We start from the raw sequence: 19,792 nt of genomic DNA, 5'->3' as shown, positions 1-19,792 counted from the left end.
CACACACACACACACACACACACACACACACACACACACACACACACACACACACACAGGGAGCACACAAAAAAATAACACTCATATATCACATATCAACACATTCATAGCATACCAGCACAATAGAATCTTCACATATCATATATCAACACAAAATTGTGCATCAACGCATTACACTCACATTTCCCCCATCATCACATACACTATGCATTAATACATAACACTCACATATCACACATCAACACTTACACATACACACACGGTGCACCATCACATAACACCAACATGTCACACATCAAAATAATTACTGCGCATCAACACATCACACTCACATACCACACATCAATGCACACTCACATACCCCACACCAACACATTAACTATCACAAACCACATCTGGCTTACACTAACAAACAACTGGACACATTACCTGCCCTCCACAATGTCAAACTGCCCGTCACAGATGGGGAAAGCGCCCCAGGCAACCACATGGTCAGTACTGACCACCGAGCCTCTAAGAAGGAACAGCTCGAAGACTAACACCATGCCTGGCCGGAGGGAGAGCTTGGGTGGCAGCACTGTGAACAGGCTTTGGTCAAGCTGTTTCAAAAGATAGAGAGAGAGAGAGTCAGTGAGAGTGATTTATGGATATTTTGGAAAAACGGATGGATATATGAATGGATGAATGGATAAGTAGGTAAGTAAGTAGGTAGGTGAATGGGTGGGTGGGTGGAAGGATGGATGGATGGATAGATAGATAGGCAGACAGACAAACACACAGAGACATACATGCTAATAACTAATATGTATCACGACGGGGTGGAATCAGGTGCTCGTTAATTTTTTGGCATATGGAGTTATTAGGTATCGTCTTAAAGCCTGTCCATTTGCCTTGCTTTCAATGGAAACAATACCCATTTATCTTGGATACAGGTCGAGATATTTGTGATTGAAGGAGGTGGGGTCTCTAGGTTTCAGAGGTAAAATTAGCGAGAAAATTGCGCCAAAGTTTAGTTATTTCCTTGGCTTGAGAGCCTGTGGAAACTGAAAATTTACATCTGTTAGGCATTTAATCAATGTTTTTCAGTAAAATCAACACAGAAATCTACCCAGCACTAATTAACTTATCAATGATTCAAGAAAAGTACACGACAGAAACAGCAAGCGGCTCACACTTACAGTAAATTAAGAAACGCGAAAAGTCGTGATAAAAATACTTTCCAATAGTTGTAGTGAATGTGAAATAAAAGCCCCTTAGCTGCTAATCATAGACTATCACGTGGAAATTGGGGACTGGTGTGATATAGGCGATTGATTTACTGAAGGATTAAAACACTTTGCAGTAATATTTCAAACTCGGGATTTTAACACATTATACCCAAAGGGTCTGGACGGGAAGTCCATTGTTAGATCCTAAGTAAGGGGAAGGAACCTACATATCCCGTGAATACAAGCCTTTAAAAAACACATTTTAAAAATACTAAACAAATTCCAAAAATCCTGAAAAAATAAAAGTTTTAACGAAAAACGAATGTAGTTTTAGAAAAATATAACTTTATGTATGCGCAAACTGTTAGAAATGTTTTAACTTTAGTTCAATCGGGGTGTCCGACCCATCACTCTCACTCTCAGCCTCGCGGTCGGGCCCTAGATCTAAATTCTAGATTTTCTACGTCTGATCAATCTGAATCGCCCCCAAACTCTTGTGACAATGTTTTCATCAAAATCTGAGTCATCTGATTAGTCATATGCTTGTTTTTGCTTAAATCCATCGTTATTTCCTTTTTCAAAGTCAATTGTGGTGCTTTTCAACAAGTCGAGACACTTTCGAAGTGTTGGTAACGCGATCGCACTTTGTTCGGCTCTAATACTAAAACTACTGGCCCGAAAAATTTCATTTCGGTATCAAACGAATGAAGAAATGTTTTGCAATAACTATGCAAATCAACATTTTGGCCGCAGTGTCTCGTCAAGGCAAGACGTCCTTTCTAAAGATGCTAGGTCGGCGCGGGCGGTTCCGGGCGAGTCAGATTGGAGCACGTAAGGGAATTCACGGGCGGTCCCAGGCGAGTTAAGGTGTGTAATGTGTTAACATAAGGTGTATCAAAGGCTGTACTACATAAACGGAACAAAAAGTGATTTTCAAAAGTTTTGTCACTTAGTTAAGCAGTTGAATCACGCAGACAGTGATATGTGCCACGACGCAGGGAAATCAGGCATTTGTCAATTTTGGGATATCTAGAGTTACTGGTCATATCTGAAAGTTTATTCATTTGTTTTGCTTTCAATGAATAAAGTAATAATAATAACAGATAATAATAGATAGCATTTGTATAGCGCATAACCCCGCTCGAAAGCAAGCTCTATGCGCTTTACACTATATTATTACCCCAGCAGACCATAGAACACTCAGAAAATTCTCAGCTTCCCGAGAAGCATACAGTGCAAGCTGCGGATTTCACGCGCTCAAACACTAACAAACTCACAAGATCTTTCACTGTCTATAGCTGGGTACCCATTCCCACCTGGGTGAAGTGAGGAAAATTCGTGTAAAGTGCCATTCCCAAGGACACAACGTCAGGTCCCTGACAGGATTCGAACCCACGACCTTACGGTTGCGAGTCCGAGAGCCTAACCACTAGGCCACCGACGCCACCAAGTACCCATCTATCTTGAATAGAAGTCAAGATATCTGCGACTGAAGGAGGTGAGGTCGCCTGGTTGCACTAGTGAAATTAGCCAGAAAATGGCCACCAAGGTTTAGTAACTGCAGTAGCTAAAGAATCCTTGAAAAATTACATATTTTGTGCCTTAAATCAACGTTTTTCAGCAAAATTCACATGGCAGTGTTTTTGTAAAGACATAAAAGGGGTTGAGTCAAAAAAGAAAAATTCGATAAAAATTGTCTAACTGGCGGAAAAAAGCCTGTTTCTTCGATTTCGTTATTTTGACGAGCACCTGATTTCCCCACGATGCCTCACATATGACCGAGTGTTACATTAAGTAGTTGACATACTGTTTTCTATAGGATACATCTTTGATGAGAGGGAAAGAGAAATTGCACTTTTCTAGAGAGGGAACAACAACTGTTTTCAATAACTTTGTAAATAGTATAGATCCACACCTTCATTTCAGTGTTATAAAAGTTTCCCTCATGAAACAGTGGGAGAGTGGCACAGCCCCACTGTTGACCTTTGAGCTTTGACCATCTCATGGCGTGACCTCCGATGCGGTTGTACAGAGACACCATGAGCACGTAGCGACCTGCTGGACACTTGTCCTTTATGCCTCGAAGACACTTGAGCTTGACCTGAGATGATAAAATTCAGCTGTCAATGGTCACTGTACAGATTTAACTTTTTTGTTTAATTGTTTTACACCCCTATCAACACAATATACATTAAACAGGTGGTGGGCTGATTTGACACTGCAAATAAATGCAAGTAACCCGGGCTGAGTATGTTCCAGAATCCCAGTAAACAGCAGAGATTCTCACAGACTTTTGTCTCTAGTCATCGTCAAAGTTATCAAATTTGACAACAAACAAAATTATAAAATAATATTGATAACATAATTGTAGGCCTATTCATATAGTACAGATATGACAATAAATGTAAAATAATAATGAATTATATAAATACAGAGCATATCCTCTCTGCGAAAGCTCAATGTGTTCTACAGAAAAGATAAAAACCATGCAGAAGATTTTGATAAGGCAAGAAAACAAGACATAAGGTAAAAACATCCGAACGAAGTCAACAGTTTTCTAACAAACCTGGACAGGCTGAGGTGTCTTGTTCCAGTCAACCTTCCATCTTCTACCTTTGCTCCCAGCATACTGTCCTTCAGAATGCATCAAGTCACCATAGAATGTCTGTGAGAAAAAGGAAAGAAATAGTATTTTGTTAACTGCACTTAATTAAAAAAAAACAACACACTAGTAAGCTGTAAATCTTTCCAGTAAAAAGTCGACAAACGAACAGCAAAAGCAAAAAAACAACCTTAAAAAAAACCCAAATACACCCCTTGCTCCCCCTCCAGAAACACGACAACAAAGCTCATATTCAGTTGAAGCTTTCTCACATCACAATTTATTTGTATAATTTTGTTTTTCATTTCAAGTATTTACAAGAAATTGAAATCTGTTCAGACTGCAAAAACATTTTTTAAACCTCAATTTCCGAGCTGACAGGTAATAAATATTTGCTATAAAAGTACTCACCCTAACTTCGCCTTTCCTTTTCTCCAAGACACTGATCAGCTGGGACTCTGCTCGAAGAAATCCTCGATGGAGTCTGTCCATCAGCAATTTTTCCCTCTGGCGCAGAAGTTCCTGTAATCAACAAGTATCAGACAAATAAATCATTATTTGCTCCATGGAGACACAGCTAAAAGAGAATGCACTAAGTGCAACTGAAAGGACAAATCTGTGGCTGGATGCAAGTCTCAGAAGACCACCATTAAGTAAAAATTGACACTTGTCTGAGTTGTATACCCAACCATTGAAATGAACCTCTTTTGTTAAGGCCAGACAACGGATTATAAAATATCCCTTTTGCTGGGAAATCATAAAAAATGGAAGGAAATCTAAACTAAACTGGCTAAGATTGTGCAGTTTGAGTATGCAGACAAATGTGATCATTCGTATGACTGTAAATCCCCCATCAACACAATTTAAGTCATTCCGAAGATGGACTGGTTTGACACTGCCTCTTGTGGCCAACCCATACTGGCCAAGAGCTTCCTCCATCTCATTCAGTCTTGTCCGAGATAGACATTCATTTGTATGTCCAGTCCCTCAAACTGCACAAACGAATTTATATAGATTCTAAATAAAACCATACAAAACTGGGATTCTTTGCAAATCCATACTGGTGTCTTTGGTGTAGCAATTAGGCAATCTGCCTTAGCACGCAGAAGACCTGAGTTTAATTCACGTGTTGAGAGAATTTTTATTGAGTATCTCTGTTTTTCTGCTGGGATGTTATATCCCTCTCAGACTGGGTTGGCCCTGACAGACTGGGTCAAAGCCCATTTTCTATATAATATAAAGTGTGTCTTAAGAATGTAAAAATGTAACACACACACAACAACAAATCCAAGCTGATTTAAAGCCTCTGAAATCTTTGCCCTACCTCCTTTCTTTCTAAGAATGCTCTCTTTTCCTTCACAAAAGCAGCCATTCTCTTTTTGGCCTCCTCCTCTCTGTGAAGAATGTCCTCCTCCCTGTTCCGCGTTCTCACAGCCTCTTGCTCCAGATAGAGGACATGCTCATCCCGCAGTCTTCGTTCTTCTTCTTGAACCTGGTACAAAATTAAGGTCAAAGTTTTATCAATAACAGTAACACATTTTACACTATTTAGAAAAACCCCCCCAAAAAACAACTGTTCTTGAGCCCTTTAGTGAAACCCGAGTTACAAAGCAGGTTTATTACATTTGTGAAGCGTGATGACAAAATGAGTTACTTCTCGGAATTGAGACCTATGGAAACAGATACGTCACGCTTATAGGTGAGGTTTTTATAATTTATAAGTATGAAATATTAAAAGGCTTATTATACTTTAAAAATATGGCATCAATAGAAAATCTACAAATTTGATCCTTGTGTCAATTTTTGGCCAATATCTCCTTTTGTGGATTGCGAGAAGTAACTCATTTTGTCAGCACATCTCACATTTGTCCAATAATTCATCAACACGAAATATAGTGACAATGATATATAATCAATAATTAACATTTGCACAGTGTAAATTCCCATCCAACAGTAAGCTGGCTGTGCTTTACAATACACTTTACAATCTGTATTATCACCCCAGAAGACCTGATAACATCTGAAACAATCTCAACTTCCTGGGAAGCATACAGGGCAAGCTGCTATAATACAGGCCCTAAAACATTAACTTTCTGACTAGATTTTTTTCACCGTCTATTGCCAGGTACCTAATCACACCTGGATGAACTGAGGAAAATTAGTGTAAAGTGTCTTTCACAACGACACAATTTCAGGCCGAGCGGAGCTTTGATCCCCGAAACCACAACTTAATGATAGCACCCACTAGACCACTAAAGCCAACACAAATCCCATCAATACGATTTTGGTAGCGAACTAGACCAGATATCAAATCTCGAAACAACACAGTGTCAACACAGAAAACATCAATCATTTACTTTAATCAAGCTTAATAACACTTCTGTAATAAGACTGACCTCCTCGAGAGAAATACTGCCAACCATAACAACATCATCTCGCACACCTTCCTCAAAGTCCAGGAGATAGGATTTGAGTTCTTCTTCCTCTATCTGAAGCCGGAGTTCTGTGAATATTACAAGAGTTCAGCGATATCATCATCATCATCCAGTGCCAGATCTGCAGCAGACATCGGCGATCATGGTTCTCCATTCATTCCTTTGTTCGGATGCTCTTTAAAACGCTACGTTTCCCTGATCTTTCCCCCTTACCCATTTGTAAAGGTAGCCTAAGTAGTTTGGTCTGGGTCTACCCTGCCTCGTTTGCCTTCAATTTTGCCAGTGAGAGCTAGATGTTCAAGATCTTTTTGTCTATTCAGGGGTCCCAAAAACTGCATTTGTCGTTTCCTGATTGTTTATAACAGTGAGCGTCCCACGCGGGCTTCATCAAGCACTACCTAATAATTTTCTTTTCCTTCCACCATATTCTCAGTAGTCTTCTAAGAAACCACATTTCGGTTGCTTCTATTTTATTTTCACAGTCTTTAGTGATTGTCCAGCATTCACAGCCATATAGAAGGGCTGACCATACATAGAACTTCAGAACTTTCATTTTGGTAGTCATTGAGGTGTTTGTATTTCTTAGGATTGGCCTCATTTTATTGAAACTAGCCTTAACCATTGCGATTCTCCATTTCATTTCTGCGGAACATTTGGCATCAGACGTTATCATATTATATTCTAGATATTTAAACTGTTGGACTTGTTTGACCTTTTCGCTTTGCTAATGAGATTACAACTAGGATTTGCTGCTTTTTTGGATATTACCATTCTGTTTACTTTACATTCAAAAATAATCCTTTACGTTTCCTTTTTTGCACAACAGTATCTAGAAGTGATTGAAGGTCCTTTTTTGAGTCGGCGATTAAAACTGTGTCATTTGCATATCTGATGTTATCAATATTTTCACCATTCACTTTGAGACCTGGACATTCTTCTATGTTTCTAAGGATTGTTTCACTGTAGGCCTACATGGTAAAGAGGTCTGGTGACATAACACATCCTTGCCTCTCTCATCTTCCAATCTGCTTATATTCACTGTATTCTCCTTTAATTTGTCCAGCAGTGTTTTTTGTCCGAGTACAAATTCCTGATATTTCTAAGATCTTTTCCATCTATATCTAGCTTTTCCAGTATTTTAAATAGCTCATCATGTCTAACTCTATCGAACACCTTTGAATAATCTATGAAGCATAAATACAGATCTTTCCAATCGCATTGTTAAGGTGAATATAGCATTTCTGGAGCCCTTGTCAGGAACAAAGCCGAATTGTGTTTTAGATATCTCTGGTCTTAGACTTTTTCTCATTCTTCCCATTAGTATTCGCAGCAATATTTTTGTAAAATGACTCCTAATGCTAGATCTAATTGTTTTATGCACATCACACTCAGTGGCACCTGGAGTATGAGGTAAAGCTATAAAAACTGACTTCATCATATCTTCTGAGATCTCACCGCAGTCATAAATAGAATTTAAGAGCTTTGTTGTTATTTTGGTGCCTAGTTCCTCTAGTGCGACAATCACTTCAACTATAGCTTTTCCTTGTTTCATTTTCCTAATGGCAGCTTGTACTTCTGCTTTCAGTATTGGTGGTTCATCTATTTCATTCTTTATTACCGGTTTTTCTCCTCTAATAACTTTGGAAAGTTCTTCTATGTATTCTGACCGTCTGTTTAAGACATCCCCATTGTCCATTAAAATATTATCTCCTCCTTTTGATCTTATGCATCCTGTATTTGAGCATCTTTTTATCCCAAATAAAAGGTGTTGAGCCAAAAAACAAAAATTCGATAAAATTTGCCAAACCAGCAGATAATCCCACGATATACAGGTAGCATAACTGGTTGTAAATGAGCCTTTGCCAAAAGGTGGGTTTTTTTTCATGTACCTTACAAAATCCTTTCCTATTCCAATAAAAATGGTGCTACAGCTTTGAAATTTGCATATGTTGAGTTTAATATAATGTTTCAGCAATGGGAGCAGAGAAAAGGCAGTCAGGTCATCAGAAGAAATCTTACAAATATTTTTAGTTCTGAAATCGATGTATTTTTAGAATACAAAATGTGAAGCGTCGAGTTCGTACTTTTTCTGTCGTCAAGTAAAACAATGAAATAATTGCTGAGAAACTCGTCCTTCTACACTTTTACTATTTTAACTACATTATTTGCGGTGCTATATCAGGAATAATGATATTTGTAGCTGTTTTTTCTTTGTGAGCATTCTAGATTTTCATTTTGAGCATATCTCGTGTAGTCAGTTCACAAGGCAACTTCGATTCCTCCTGACTTTGTTACTATCGGCCATTTTTGGGCCCTGGAATGAGCATAATATCGTTCAATGTTTACTCTCTGCCTTGACTGATTCCGAGGCTGTGAAAGTGCATAATTTTGCAGTAAACGGAAATCGTGATGCCTCGTGCTCTGCCATCATATGCTATGCTCGAAAGAACCAATCAGAAAATGAGAAATAAAAGGGGTGGAGGAAGGTGCATTATTGTTTCTGTTGATCCATTCAAAGCGTATTGTTGTGCAATGCAAGACGGTGAGAAGAATAACGATGTATGAGATAAATTATTCATTAAAGTTTTCTTATGTCGTCATCAAATCTTAACATGTTATGTCTGAAAAAAGCTGTTATGTCTGAAAAATGTTTCCCCCCATTCAATTAAATTTAAACCGAGTAATGATTAACATCGCACTGCATTCCATTGGTAAAGTAGTGGTTCATCTAGATGCAACCACGTGTAATTGGCTAGATATGTCAACGAGAGGGGAAAATTTGATGTAAATTGATGAATATGTTCGAAAATAACAACAAATTATGAGTCATCATGGATATGTTTGAAAGATATTTGGTATTTTGCATAGAGTCATAGTAAAATGTGCACTAAGTGGCATTTTTTTCACCATTAGCATGCATTAAAGGACTCTCATGCTATGAAGTGACCCCTGAAACTAGGCGATCCAAACCTCCTTCAATCGCAAATATCTCGACTTCTATTCAAGATAGAAGAGTGCTTTTTTCATCCAAAGCAAGGCAATTGAACAGGCTTTAACATGAAACCAATAAATCCATATGCCTACAAATTGACAAGTGCCTGATTCCACCGTGTCGCGACATAAATAACTTTACAGGTTAACCTGCTCCAATGGCCACCTGTAGGCTATATACAATCATTTACACAAACGGCCACTTCCCATTGCCCCCCTTGCATCTTATTTGCATTATAATAACACTGAGTAAGACGGACACCTGTCTGAGATGGTCATTTTTCTCCATGACAATGGGTGGCCACTTTAGACAATTTCGACTGTACTTGATATATGTAGGCCTAACATCAACCATTTGGGAATTGAACTTATTGATCTTTATCATACAATGGAGAAAAACTTTATCCCACTAATAGTCAGGAATGTACAATTAAGTAGTAAATAAACATAAACAAACAGAGAAAAATGTAAGTAAAATAATAAGTAACTCTGTTAAATTCTGTCTGTAAGCCCTGCATCCAATTAGAAGTCTTTTTAAAGACATTGTGTTTCCCACAAAAAAGGCGAACAAAATCAAAATTTGGGTGAACTGTAGATACATCACATATCTCATTCAAGTTTCAGAAAGATGAATGGATGCCTTTTGGACACAAAAATTACATCCATTACTGATGCTCGCGGACCAATTCTCCTCTCATCTTCTCAACTCACTGTTTATCAGGTACCTCTCTAGTGGTGGTGCAGGTAGCGTCACATAGACCAAATACTGGTGCACTGTTTTTTTATTTATTGTAGTTCATCAGCTCTTTCAGTTTGTTTCTTTCACCATTATGTTGTATTTTTCTTCACAATGCAATATTATTCTTATGATGAACTTAAAAACCACTATATTAACTCTTTATCTACGAGGGAGGTAAACCCACTACGCCACGGCCCTTTTTTGGTACTAAATCAAGAAATGACAAAAACGTAATTAAATGAGTCATTAAATCAAAGCAAGTGAACCAATTTAGATAGTTTAGAACTGTTTTCGGCCTTAGCCAAAAAGTAATTTGATGTTAAAGTCGCCGTAGAGTAATGTACCGATCTACTGCAAGCAGCTCACCGGCACAGCAGTTCCGGACGCAAGCCGCTGGGAGTGGCTCGCTGGAGATAAAGAGTAAAGACATAAGAATTTATTCTGTCGAGAATAGTTTTAAAAAGACATACCACTTAAGGACTCAGACTTACTAGATTTATGTGGTCACAAGCCCACATATTAGTTGATAAAAAAACAAAAAAGATAACCTTAAATATATTATGTTCCACTAGGTATAAAACTTTCTCCTGGTCTATTGCTTTACCCATCACTCTGGAAGTGGATTGCTGTAGAAACAAGAAACAATCCACTCTCTTACCATCAATCTTCTCCATCACTGCCACCTTTTCTGGGTTGAACATTTCCTTGGCCTCTCGTTTGATGACCTCAATGTCGTCACTGTCCACCTTGATGGTGTCCAGCAGGTTGAGGAGGTCAGGGACATGTTCCTCTCCGGCTGGCGCAGCTGGAGATAAGAGGGACACGGTCATAATAACGTTATGTTGCTAATCTTTTGGCGAAAGTAATTTTTTCTATTTTTAAAATACCACGAAAAACAGTTCTCATTTGTCTAAAACTGGTGAATTGGACCAATTCTTTAAAAAGAAAAAAAATTGTGTCCATTGTAACATTTTTATAGGGTGCCATGGCAGAGCGGTTAGTGCGCTCATCTCCGAAGCGGAAAGTCTGGGTTCAAGCCTTGGTTCGGACACAGATTTTTGTCGCCCCCTCCTGCCCACCCAGCAGTATTGGGTACCTGACTTCGAGTTGGGGAAGTTGGCCTGGAAAGGAACTGGCCACCCTACCACAATATGCCTAAGGCCCAGGAAGTTGTCTCACTAACAAGACAATCCCCCAATGTCCGGATCGGATGGGGGAACAACTTTACTTTACATAAAGGCATGCGCAAATGCTTTGGGGATGTGCCTGTGAGATAAGTCACATTTGGTTAAAATCTGACTTTGGCCAAAAGGTTGGCGCCATGAGCATATTGTCAACGCTTGTATTATATTGTATTACATTTACTTATGAAATTTAAGTTCAGACCATAGGCCCATATCTAGAAACACAATCAGTTCCAATGTTTCAACAAAGAGTCATTGGAACATCACACCACATTGCCACATACATTATTGGTCGTTTGTTTTCCGTCTTTTAGACCGGGAACAAGGTTTACAAACTTTTCAAGCAGAATCAATTTTCTAGTGCATCTTCTATCAATTAAAGTGTAACACTTATATTTTCTGTGGGAAACAATAAAAGATTTTCAGTTTAGTATTTTTGGGGGGCATTTTTATATTCTGAACATTCAAGAAGGACAGAGATATTATTTTTGACATCAGGGCATAATCATTAGTATCATCATTAGAATAAATGCAGAAGTGACGTTCGAATACATCTATGTGCTGTAAATTAGAACTCAAAGGTAAATTTGAATTCATGAGTAAAGAAATAGCTTTCTTTTTCACTGTCACATTATAACAGGTTCAGAAACAGTAGGCCCTACTATGTTGGTAAGCACATTAGTATCAGTATCAGTATCAAAGTGTGATTTCAAAAGTTGGACGATGTATTCTGGAACATACACAAAGAAAACGGTGCTTTAAGCTGATACTTATTAGCTTCCATCTCTCTAGAGGTAGCACAAAAGAAAAGGAACATTAATTCAAAATTAGTCTTCCATTACATCTACAAAAAAGAAAACTATGAACACACCCATAGTTGTTGGTTCTCCAGCTGCCTCCATGCTAGCTCCGCTGTCTTCACCGTCATGTGACTCGGCTCCTTGCTCTACATCAACGACAGAAGCAGGAGGAGGCTGCGCCTATAACAAACACAAAGGTTCAATATCTATAGGATAAAACAATTATCCTGACATTTTGCTCTGCCTAAACGATCTAAAGACACTTACAGCTACAAAATAATGAAATTTGCAAATCTTCATCAATTATCCAGAGGCAGGAATAACTAAAGCAAAAATTAATCAGACTTTATCATCCAATGGGAAAGTTAGATAGTGAAATATAAATAATTTATTACATTAATTACGGTGTTAGATCATGATTTATCCTATGAGTGAAACTGCCAAGTCAAAATTTCACAAGTAGGTTAAATCATGGTCTACCACCATAACGAGTGTTATACATTTTTTATACCATACTGATATCAGCTGGTGAAATAGATCCGGACCAACAAAGTTCAAGTGACCAGCCAATTGGACGAGAGGATCCATTATAGAGTCTCACATGAAAACAAAATGTTCATGTCTGCCGAAGTCAGAATAAGGATAGGAAAAAATATTTTCCTTTGTTTTTAGCCACGCTAATTTGCATGTTGTGCTATCCGTACGTCTCCCTCCATGGAATGAACCCCAAACAAAACAGTAATAACACAAGCATTGGCAAAGCAAGCAGAAAACGTACAATTCAAAAGTGGAAAAATTAAGAAACTGCATATAAATGACATGTTGTCGTTAGAATAGAGATGACTTTGATTTTAAACTTTGCAACCAAAACAAACCAAAGGCTGGGGAGTTGTTTGCTAGCATTGCACTAAAAAACATCGCCGCACTTTTGACGCAATCCCGGTACACTGTGGTGCACACCATTTGACTCAATTTGGAACAAAATTAAGCGTAACGTAGATAGTTGTGACTACTCTCTACAATAGGGACACTGGGAGACTGGTGTTTATCATTTCATCTGGGCGCCTATGGTGAGAGCACTTTGCAATGTAGTTTTTACAGATGGCAAAGAGCTGCTTCGATAACATTTCAAGATCTAGAAATATTACAATTCAAGTCTGTTCTTTGCTTACAGAAGGTTAGAAGGCGAATATAGCCTGCGGAGTAATTTATGCATATTTTTTATATTTCACGAGTTAGATATCAGCTTATATTTATAAGAATTTATTTTACCCGAAGTGCAGTGCTAAAACAACTCTTAAAAATGTATATAAAGCCCACAGTGATACAATTTATGAGGCAACGTGGTGAAATCAGGCGCTCGTCAAAATAATCAAAGTGAAGAAACTGGCATTTTTCCACAAGTTTGTGAATTTTTATCACATTTTCGATTTTTGGCTCAACATCTTTCATGCCCATTAGAGAACACAAGTTCAGTGTGGATTTTTATTGAAAAACCATGGTTAAAGGCACAAAAAATGTAACATTTTAGTTTCTACGGACTCTCAAGCTAAGGAAATAACTCATCTTTGGCAGCCATTTTCTCACTAATTTTACCTCTGAAACCATGTGATCCCCATCTCTTTCATCCTCAAATATCTCGACTTCTCTTCAAGATAAATGGACATATTTATATCCAAAGCAAGACAAATGAACAATTTTTAAGATGATACCAATAACTCTAAATGCCCCAAAATTGATGAGAGCCTGATTCCACCGCATTGTGACACATTTAGATCATTTAGGAGATGAATTGCTTCGACCCTGTCTGCAAGGGCCAACATGAGCTGGAGTGGGACGCGGCATACACAATTCAAGCTACATTCTTGGTACTTGATAAAATACTCTTTCCCACAAAGGAATCAAAGACTTTTCTTTTAAATCACTGTCTACCCATGTTGCATATGCTACAGTAAAAGTTCTATTTTAATTGCTTATCTTAAGCGTAGCTATTGCAGTTTCTGAGTTCAGAATTTTTTCATCACACTATTACCACAGCTACATTGGTGACTAATAGAATTATGTCACAGTGATTTTTTACAATACACATTGAAATGTCTGGTACTCAGCGAACAGCATTGAGAAATATGGTGGGTAACCAGTGAGTACAATGATGAAGAGCTTAACCAGTACACCATAGACAACTGACTTGAAAAAAGTCAGGCATTCCAGATACATGAAAGTCATATAGATATCAAGCTCAGAGTAATATCTCACGCCTACAATCATGCTAGCAACACTTGTCATGATCAAAAGTGGAAGCTTATTCAAACAAAATGCCTTTTTTCTACAGTGCTTTGGTCTCTTTTGATAACAGGCCATCCTACAGCATTAAAATTTGTTGTAATTACATCCACACATTGCGGCGTGGAATGTTCACAACATGTATGAAGCAAGAAAGAGTTCTCAAATGACATAAGAGATGAAGAGATACAGGCTGCACATACTAGGAGTATGCGAAACCCACTGGATGCAGTCTGGACAGAAGCAGCTCAGCTCGGAACAAATATTGTATGTGTACAGAAAAGTGGGAAGACATGGAGTGACATCAAGCGACTAGCCCAGGGACAGGTGGAAAGTGTTTGTTCGTGGCCTATATCCTTATCCAGGGTGAGAAAGGCAATGATGATGACATCAGACACATCCAAGAAATCCACTTTATAAAGGTGCATCTCTTTAAATTCATTTTAGAAATGATAAAAAAACAATGACAATGCCTAAATCCCTAACGTCATATTGGGTCTTTGACAAGTATCAGTATGAAGTAATCCTCTGAATTCTAAATTGTAAAAACAACAACAAACTAACAAAAATCCAAATGTAGGGGCTTTGTAACTCAAAAACAACACATTGTTAAGTAACAAAATTATGGCTGTAATCATTATTACTGTCTGTGACTCAAAGTAAATGAGAAAGCAATATTAATCTTCAATAGCTTGCAGCTACACTTCCAAAGAGAAATGCACAGACGTAAACAATTTTCAAAGAGAAATCTTGCAGGTGTTAAATGAAATAAAAATGGGTGAGGTAAGGGCTGAACATGATGGAAACTTCACTTCTGGGTCATTCATTGCTAGAAATGATTTTCAGAAATGCTTTATCAATGGACACAGCACACAGAGAGGGCTAAGTTAGACAGCTGCACACATCAATCTTAAATGCTGCATGTGAGCATTGAGATAAAATAAAGCTTTAACTCTTTTCCTACCAGGCCAAAATCCACCACTGGCCCAGGGCTTTTCCCTGACCTATTTTTATGCCCCTACTCCGCCAAAGGAAAACGTCAAAACATCCAACTAAACACACAAAAACCATATCTTATGGCCCATCAAACTGAAGGTTAATAAATAATCTATCAGATGGCGATGCAATATTGAAGATTTATTCCAAGTATATTACTTTGGGGTTTCTAAAAGTGATTATGCAATATAGAAGGAGTCATATGAAGTTAAATATTTTCCAGCTTTGAAAGGTCATAACTAAAAAAGTACAACAATAGCGTCATTCAAACTTCCCAGGTAGGTGCCTCAAGTAATGCAGAGAAATGCTGACAGTTATGTATGTGTATCTAATATAGAAGTGAAAGTATGAGACATATACTGAAGTCAGGGGAGCGCTTTTTTTCCCTCATTTTTACGTTTCGAAGGGGACAAAAAAAGCATTGAAATGACTAAAAATCGTCTGTCAGTGCAATATTTTCTTTTGTATCTGCTATCAGGAAGTCTCTTCTATTATTTTGAAAAGGTGGATTGGCTGAGAATTTTTTATCTTTTCAATACTGAATCGGAATAGATAGCGAGCCACTCAGGCCGTATTTTGCGGTTCTCGGTCCAGCGAGGCCAGGTTCGCGAGCCGCAAAATGCAGCTCGTGGTAGGGAAAGTGTTAAGGCACAAAACAAACAACTGCATACAAAATAATATAATTTTGCAGGAACATGTATATTTCAAAAAATGAAAATTTTGCCAAAAGCATGTACCCACCTCCGGGGAATGTTCAACTTCTGGCTCCATGCTGGAGTCGACTCTTTCAAAAGCAGGTACGGCTTAGTCGTCTCTGCCTACAGCAACTTTTGGATTCTTCTGATGTGATAAATTCAGAAAACAAATTAAACAGATATTAAACATGAATAAATTTTCAGGAGCAGAACCTAACAAACTGTCAGGGTTTTTCAATGTGTTTTTTTCTGTTCAAATGACCAGGCACATTAAACAAATGAGCCAACACTTAAACTATTTTTTTGGAGCATTAAAGTTTCTTTGATTCTATCCTTTTCCTTCATCTTAGCAGGTACTCCTCAGTGTCTTTTCTAAACAAAGACTACATCTAATCTCTGGTTGAGTTTTTGTTTTCTTTTCAAAGTTATTGAGACCACGAGCTTACATTCGTGATAGGGTACTTCATATTTAGCTCTGACTCAAGAAGTAATACAAGTGATTCTGTTATTCCAATAGAATGGCAAATGTAATACAAAAGAGAAATGGAAAAGCACTAGATTTGGTTCATGTAATGTTTGATTAATTGTATGAGAAAAAAGTTAAACAAATATAATGGCCAAATCAAAATAGAAAAAACAAGCAAAATATGTGTTGATGACATTTTTTGTTGACACTTTCATTTTCTTATTTCTCTCTCATTCTCAGATTGGTATTTGTTTAAATAAAAATTTTCAGCAATGATCCGAAAATGATACAAAAATATATCTCTATAACATCATGAAAAGTAATTAATTTGACTCAATGGCAAGAAGCCATATTCCTGACTGCTCAGAGGCATATATTATTATTAAGGTTTTAAGATGTCAGGTAGCACAAAGCTTCTCTTCCTTTTTCAAAATTTGCTCAAATTTGCAGACAACCCAGATCCATCCTATTGAGCCTGCAAAGAGAAGGACGAGACTATGAACCTCGTATTTTTTAAAATGTCCCGCCACCTATCATGCCAAAACACGTCTGTTGGGAAATTTCAATGACCCATGAACTGCACTGTTCAAAGACCCCCGAGCGAGTATTGAAACAGCATCACCGACCACTAATGATGTCAGTGCCAGAATGAAGTGAGAGAAAATTTGCTCAACATGGACTCTGATAACATCAGATGATAAGTATCACGAGGAATAGTTAGTCTTTCAGGAGATAATGAATAGAAAAGTCTGGAATTCAGTAGCTGTCCATAATTAAGGAACAAATATTATAGCATTTCCAGGATGTAATGCGCATGATAACGGCATTTAAAAACTATTGCAGATCCAGTAAACAAAGAACCTTTTGCCACGTGCTTCATAAATTTATTGATAGATAGGCCTTCACATGACACTATAGACAGTTTTATTTCATAAAATTAACGTTGATACAATGAGAACACTGTTGTCATAAAACTTGAAAAATACACATATTCCATCGGCATTCTTGCAGATAACTGCGAAAATAATATGCTAAGATGTTACCAAAAACAGGTGTGCTGGATGTAAGACGACCCTTTGCAAGCCTACAGCAAATTTCAGTAAAGTTTGTTCACATCGCTCGCCTATTTCATGACACCTCATTATCGTATTTGAGTGAATGAATTTTGATTTGCCGTGTCAAAAAGAGTTGTTCTCATTGCAATACTAGCCAAACACTTATCTCTGTGAATTCCATAATAGTCGCACACACCACCAGAAAACTTACAAAAGTATTGGTAGCCAGTAGGCACCTAGACAGGTTTCTCAGTCAATAGCAGACGTGTGAGCATAAAAGATTCGGTCAAGCACATCGAGGTGAAAGAAAAGTCAGAGCCAACAAAGGTAGAAATAAATTGAGTTCTTTTCCACTTTGTCCACCACACCTGCCTTGAGGATATATCTAGATCAACTCAAAATCTACATCTCTGTCACAGAAGTTGATTCCCACAGTTTAAAACGCGAGATCTCACCAAACACTCTGTATAGGGATAAAGTAGACTGCTTAAATTATTTTTTTTCTTCTGTAGACCTTTTACCCAGTGGAAAATCTGTTCTATCAAGTTAAACCCTTTCCACAACTATTATAAAGCGAATAATCAGTAAATATACCCTAATTAGAAATATCTAAATGACAGTGTCACATAAGTTTGTGAAAAAAGGAAAATAAAACAAGTAGAATCTACAGACTACAGGTCTTGATCTATCAGCCAACATGTTCTAATAAAATCTACTACAATCTAAAAGACAACCTCTGGTGACAATTATAATATTATGTTAACGCCACACAGAAATGGCAGCTTGCCAAGAGGATATACCGAGAACCACCTTAGAACTATAGATTCTAGTGTTGGTGGTCTCAATGCGAATTCTAATGTTTATAAAACATATCTACTAGATCTAGTCATACAGCACATAATCTGTTCACCGTTAAAACCTCTGGCTTCCTCGAAATATAACACATCAAAACACTACCGCAAGATTAAATCCGAAGTTTATGAATAACCTAAGATCATACTGAAAGATAGTCAGTACCTGGTTTGATAAGCCTAACTGTTGACGGCAGCCATTTTCAAACGTTTCTTTAGAAACATGACGCACATGGGATAGGGGGAATAACAATGAATAACTACTTTACCAAAGTGCCAAACACCCCAGGAGTGGTGGCTAAAGTTGTCTCCCTATTTTCATTATGTGCAGGCTATTATTATTGTTGTTGTTGTTGTTATTTCCAAATAAATAAGAAAAAATAATAATTAAAAAAAAAAAAAAACTTTCTCTGTTGACTATGGTTGAGTATTAAATGTTGAGTCATTTCTGAAACAAAATTAATTTAATTGAAGAAAGTAATATCTAACAACGTTTGCTATGCATTTTTGTAGAAGCGATGTTTGAAGGTTCGATTATAGTAAGATGTTTAGACCAGCTAGTAAAACAGGGGTTTTGCAAATAATAACTAATACGTTTAGAGCACATCAAATTATAATTGTCTTTGCGGAGAGAATATGACTTAGTCTTCTTGTGTAACAAGACGACTCATATACTTTTTAGTGCCTTGAGCGATTAATAGCTCTCGAATCAATGTTTCTCAGTGTTGTCACAAAAATAGAGTCATGTGTCGCAATATAATTATCATACACCAGTAGCGTAAGCCAATGACTGTACGCACATACATGATCATATTATTATTTTGTCCTATTGACATATAGGGGCAAGCAGGATTTTTTAAAAGACGATAAAAGAATCCGTAACGTTCAACCAAGCCCCCCAACCACCTCAGCTCTTCTAACGCACAACCACACACGCACACGCACACGCACACACACACACACACACACACACACACACACACACACGCACACACCTCATACCCCCCCCCCTCTCCCACAAACAACACACAAAGCTGGGTAACATGAACTGCACACCGTGCCCCTACTGCACCCAGTCACCTTGTCTTGAATTGAGTGCCTGATCTGCTCGGTCTTAATGTCGGTCAAATCGGTGTGCATGCACCCGCCTAGCAGATATTACTCCAGACAGATATCGTACGTGTCAGATATTGCATTAGAAAGATATCGCACGTGTCAGATATTTCACAAGACAGATATCGCATCAGGCCATTAAACAGATATCCCATTAAAAAGAGATTGCATTAAACAGATATCGCATTAAAAAGAGATTGCATTAAACAGATATCGCACTAACGATATCGCACTATAGTGCGGTCAAAAATTCGTTGCGCAACTTTTCTTCACATATCTCTCTAACGGGCGAATCAATGTCATCCAGAAAGTGGAGACGAAAGCAGACGACAGAACATTGTTAGAGAGCTGCAGGAAAGGATGGGAAAGGAAAA

At 37.8% G+C, this 19,792-nt stretch overlaps 1 protein-coding gene across 1 annotated transcript in view; it reads right to left on the bottom strand.

The window, feature by feature from the left end:
• LOC101851493 overlaps positions 1-18,532 on the bottom strand; it is a 38,307-nt gene extending 19,775 nt beyond the window's left edge. Inside the window, exons 1-10 of the mRNA XM_035969271.1 lie at positions 18,472-18,532; positions 15,980-16,078; positions 12,031-12,139; positions 10,634-10,780; positions 6,207-6,313; positions 5,135-5,302; positions 4,222-4,332; positions 3,775-3,873; positions 3,124-3,309; positions 430-599 (exon numbers count right to left, since the gene is read on the bottom strand). Coding sequence (XP_035825164.1) covers positions 430-599; positions 3,124-3,309; positions 3,775-3,873; positions 4,222-4,332; positions 5,135-5,302; positions 6,207-6,313; positions 10,634-10,780; positions 12,031-12,139; positions 15,980-16,009 — 1,127 coding nt within the window. The 5' untranslated portion in view covers positions 16,010-16,078; positions 18,472-18,532. The remainder of the gene's footprint in view (positions 1-429; positions 600-3,123; positions 3,310-3,774; positions 3,874-4,221; positions 4,333-5,134; positions 5,303-6,206; positions 6,314-10,633; positions 10,781-12,030; positions 12,140-15,979; positions 16,079-18,471) is intronic.
• Positions 18,533-19,792: the final 1,260 nt, after the last annotated feature.

This window comes from Aplysia californica, unplaced genomic scaffold, assembly GCF_000002075.1.
Source record: "Aplysia californica isolate F4 #8 unplaced genomic scaffold, AplCal3.0 scaffold00133, whole genome shotgun sequence".
Classification (NCBI taxonomy): domain Eukaryota; kingdom Metazoa; phylum Mollusca; class Gastropoda; order Aplysiida; family Aplysiidae; genus Aplysia; species Aplysia californica.
This window is presented reverse-complemented; position numbering and strand designations above follow the sequence as displayed.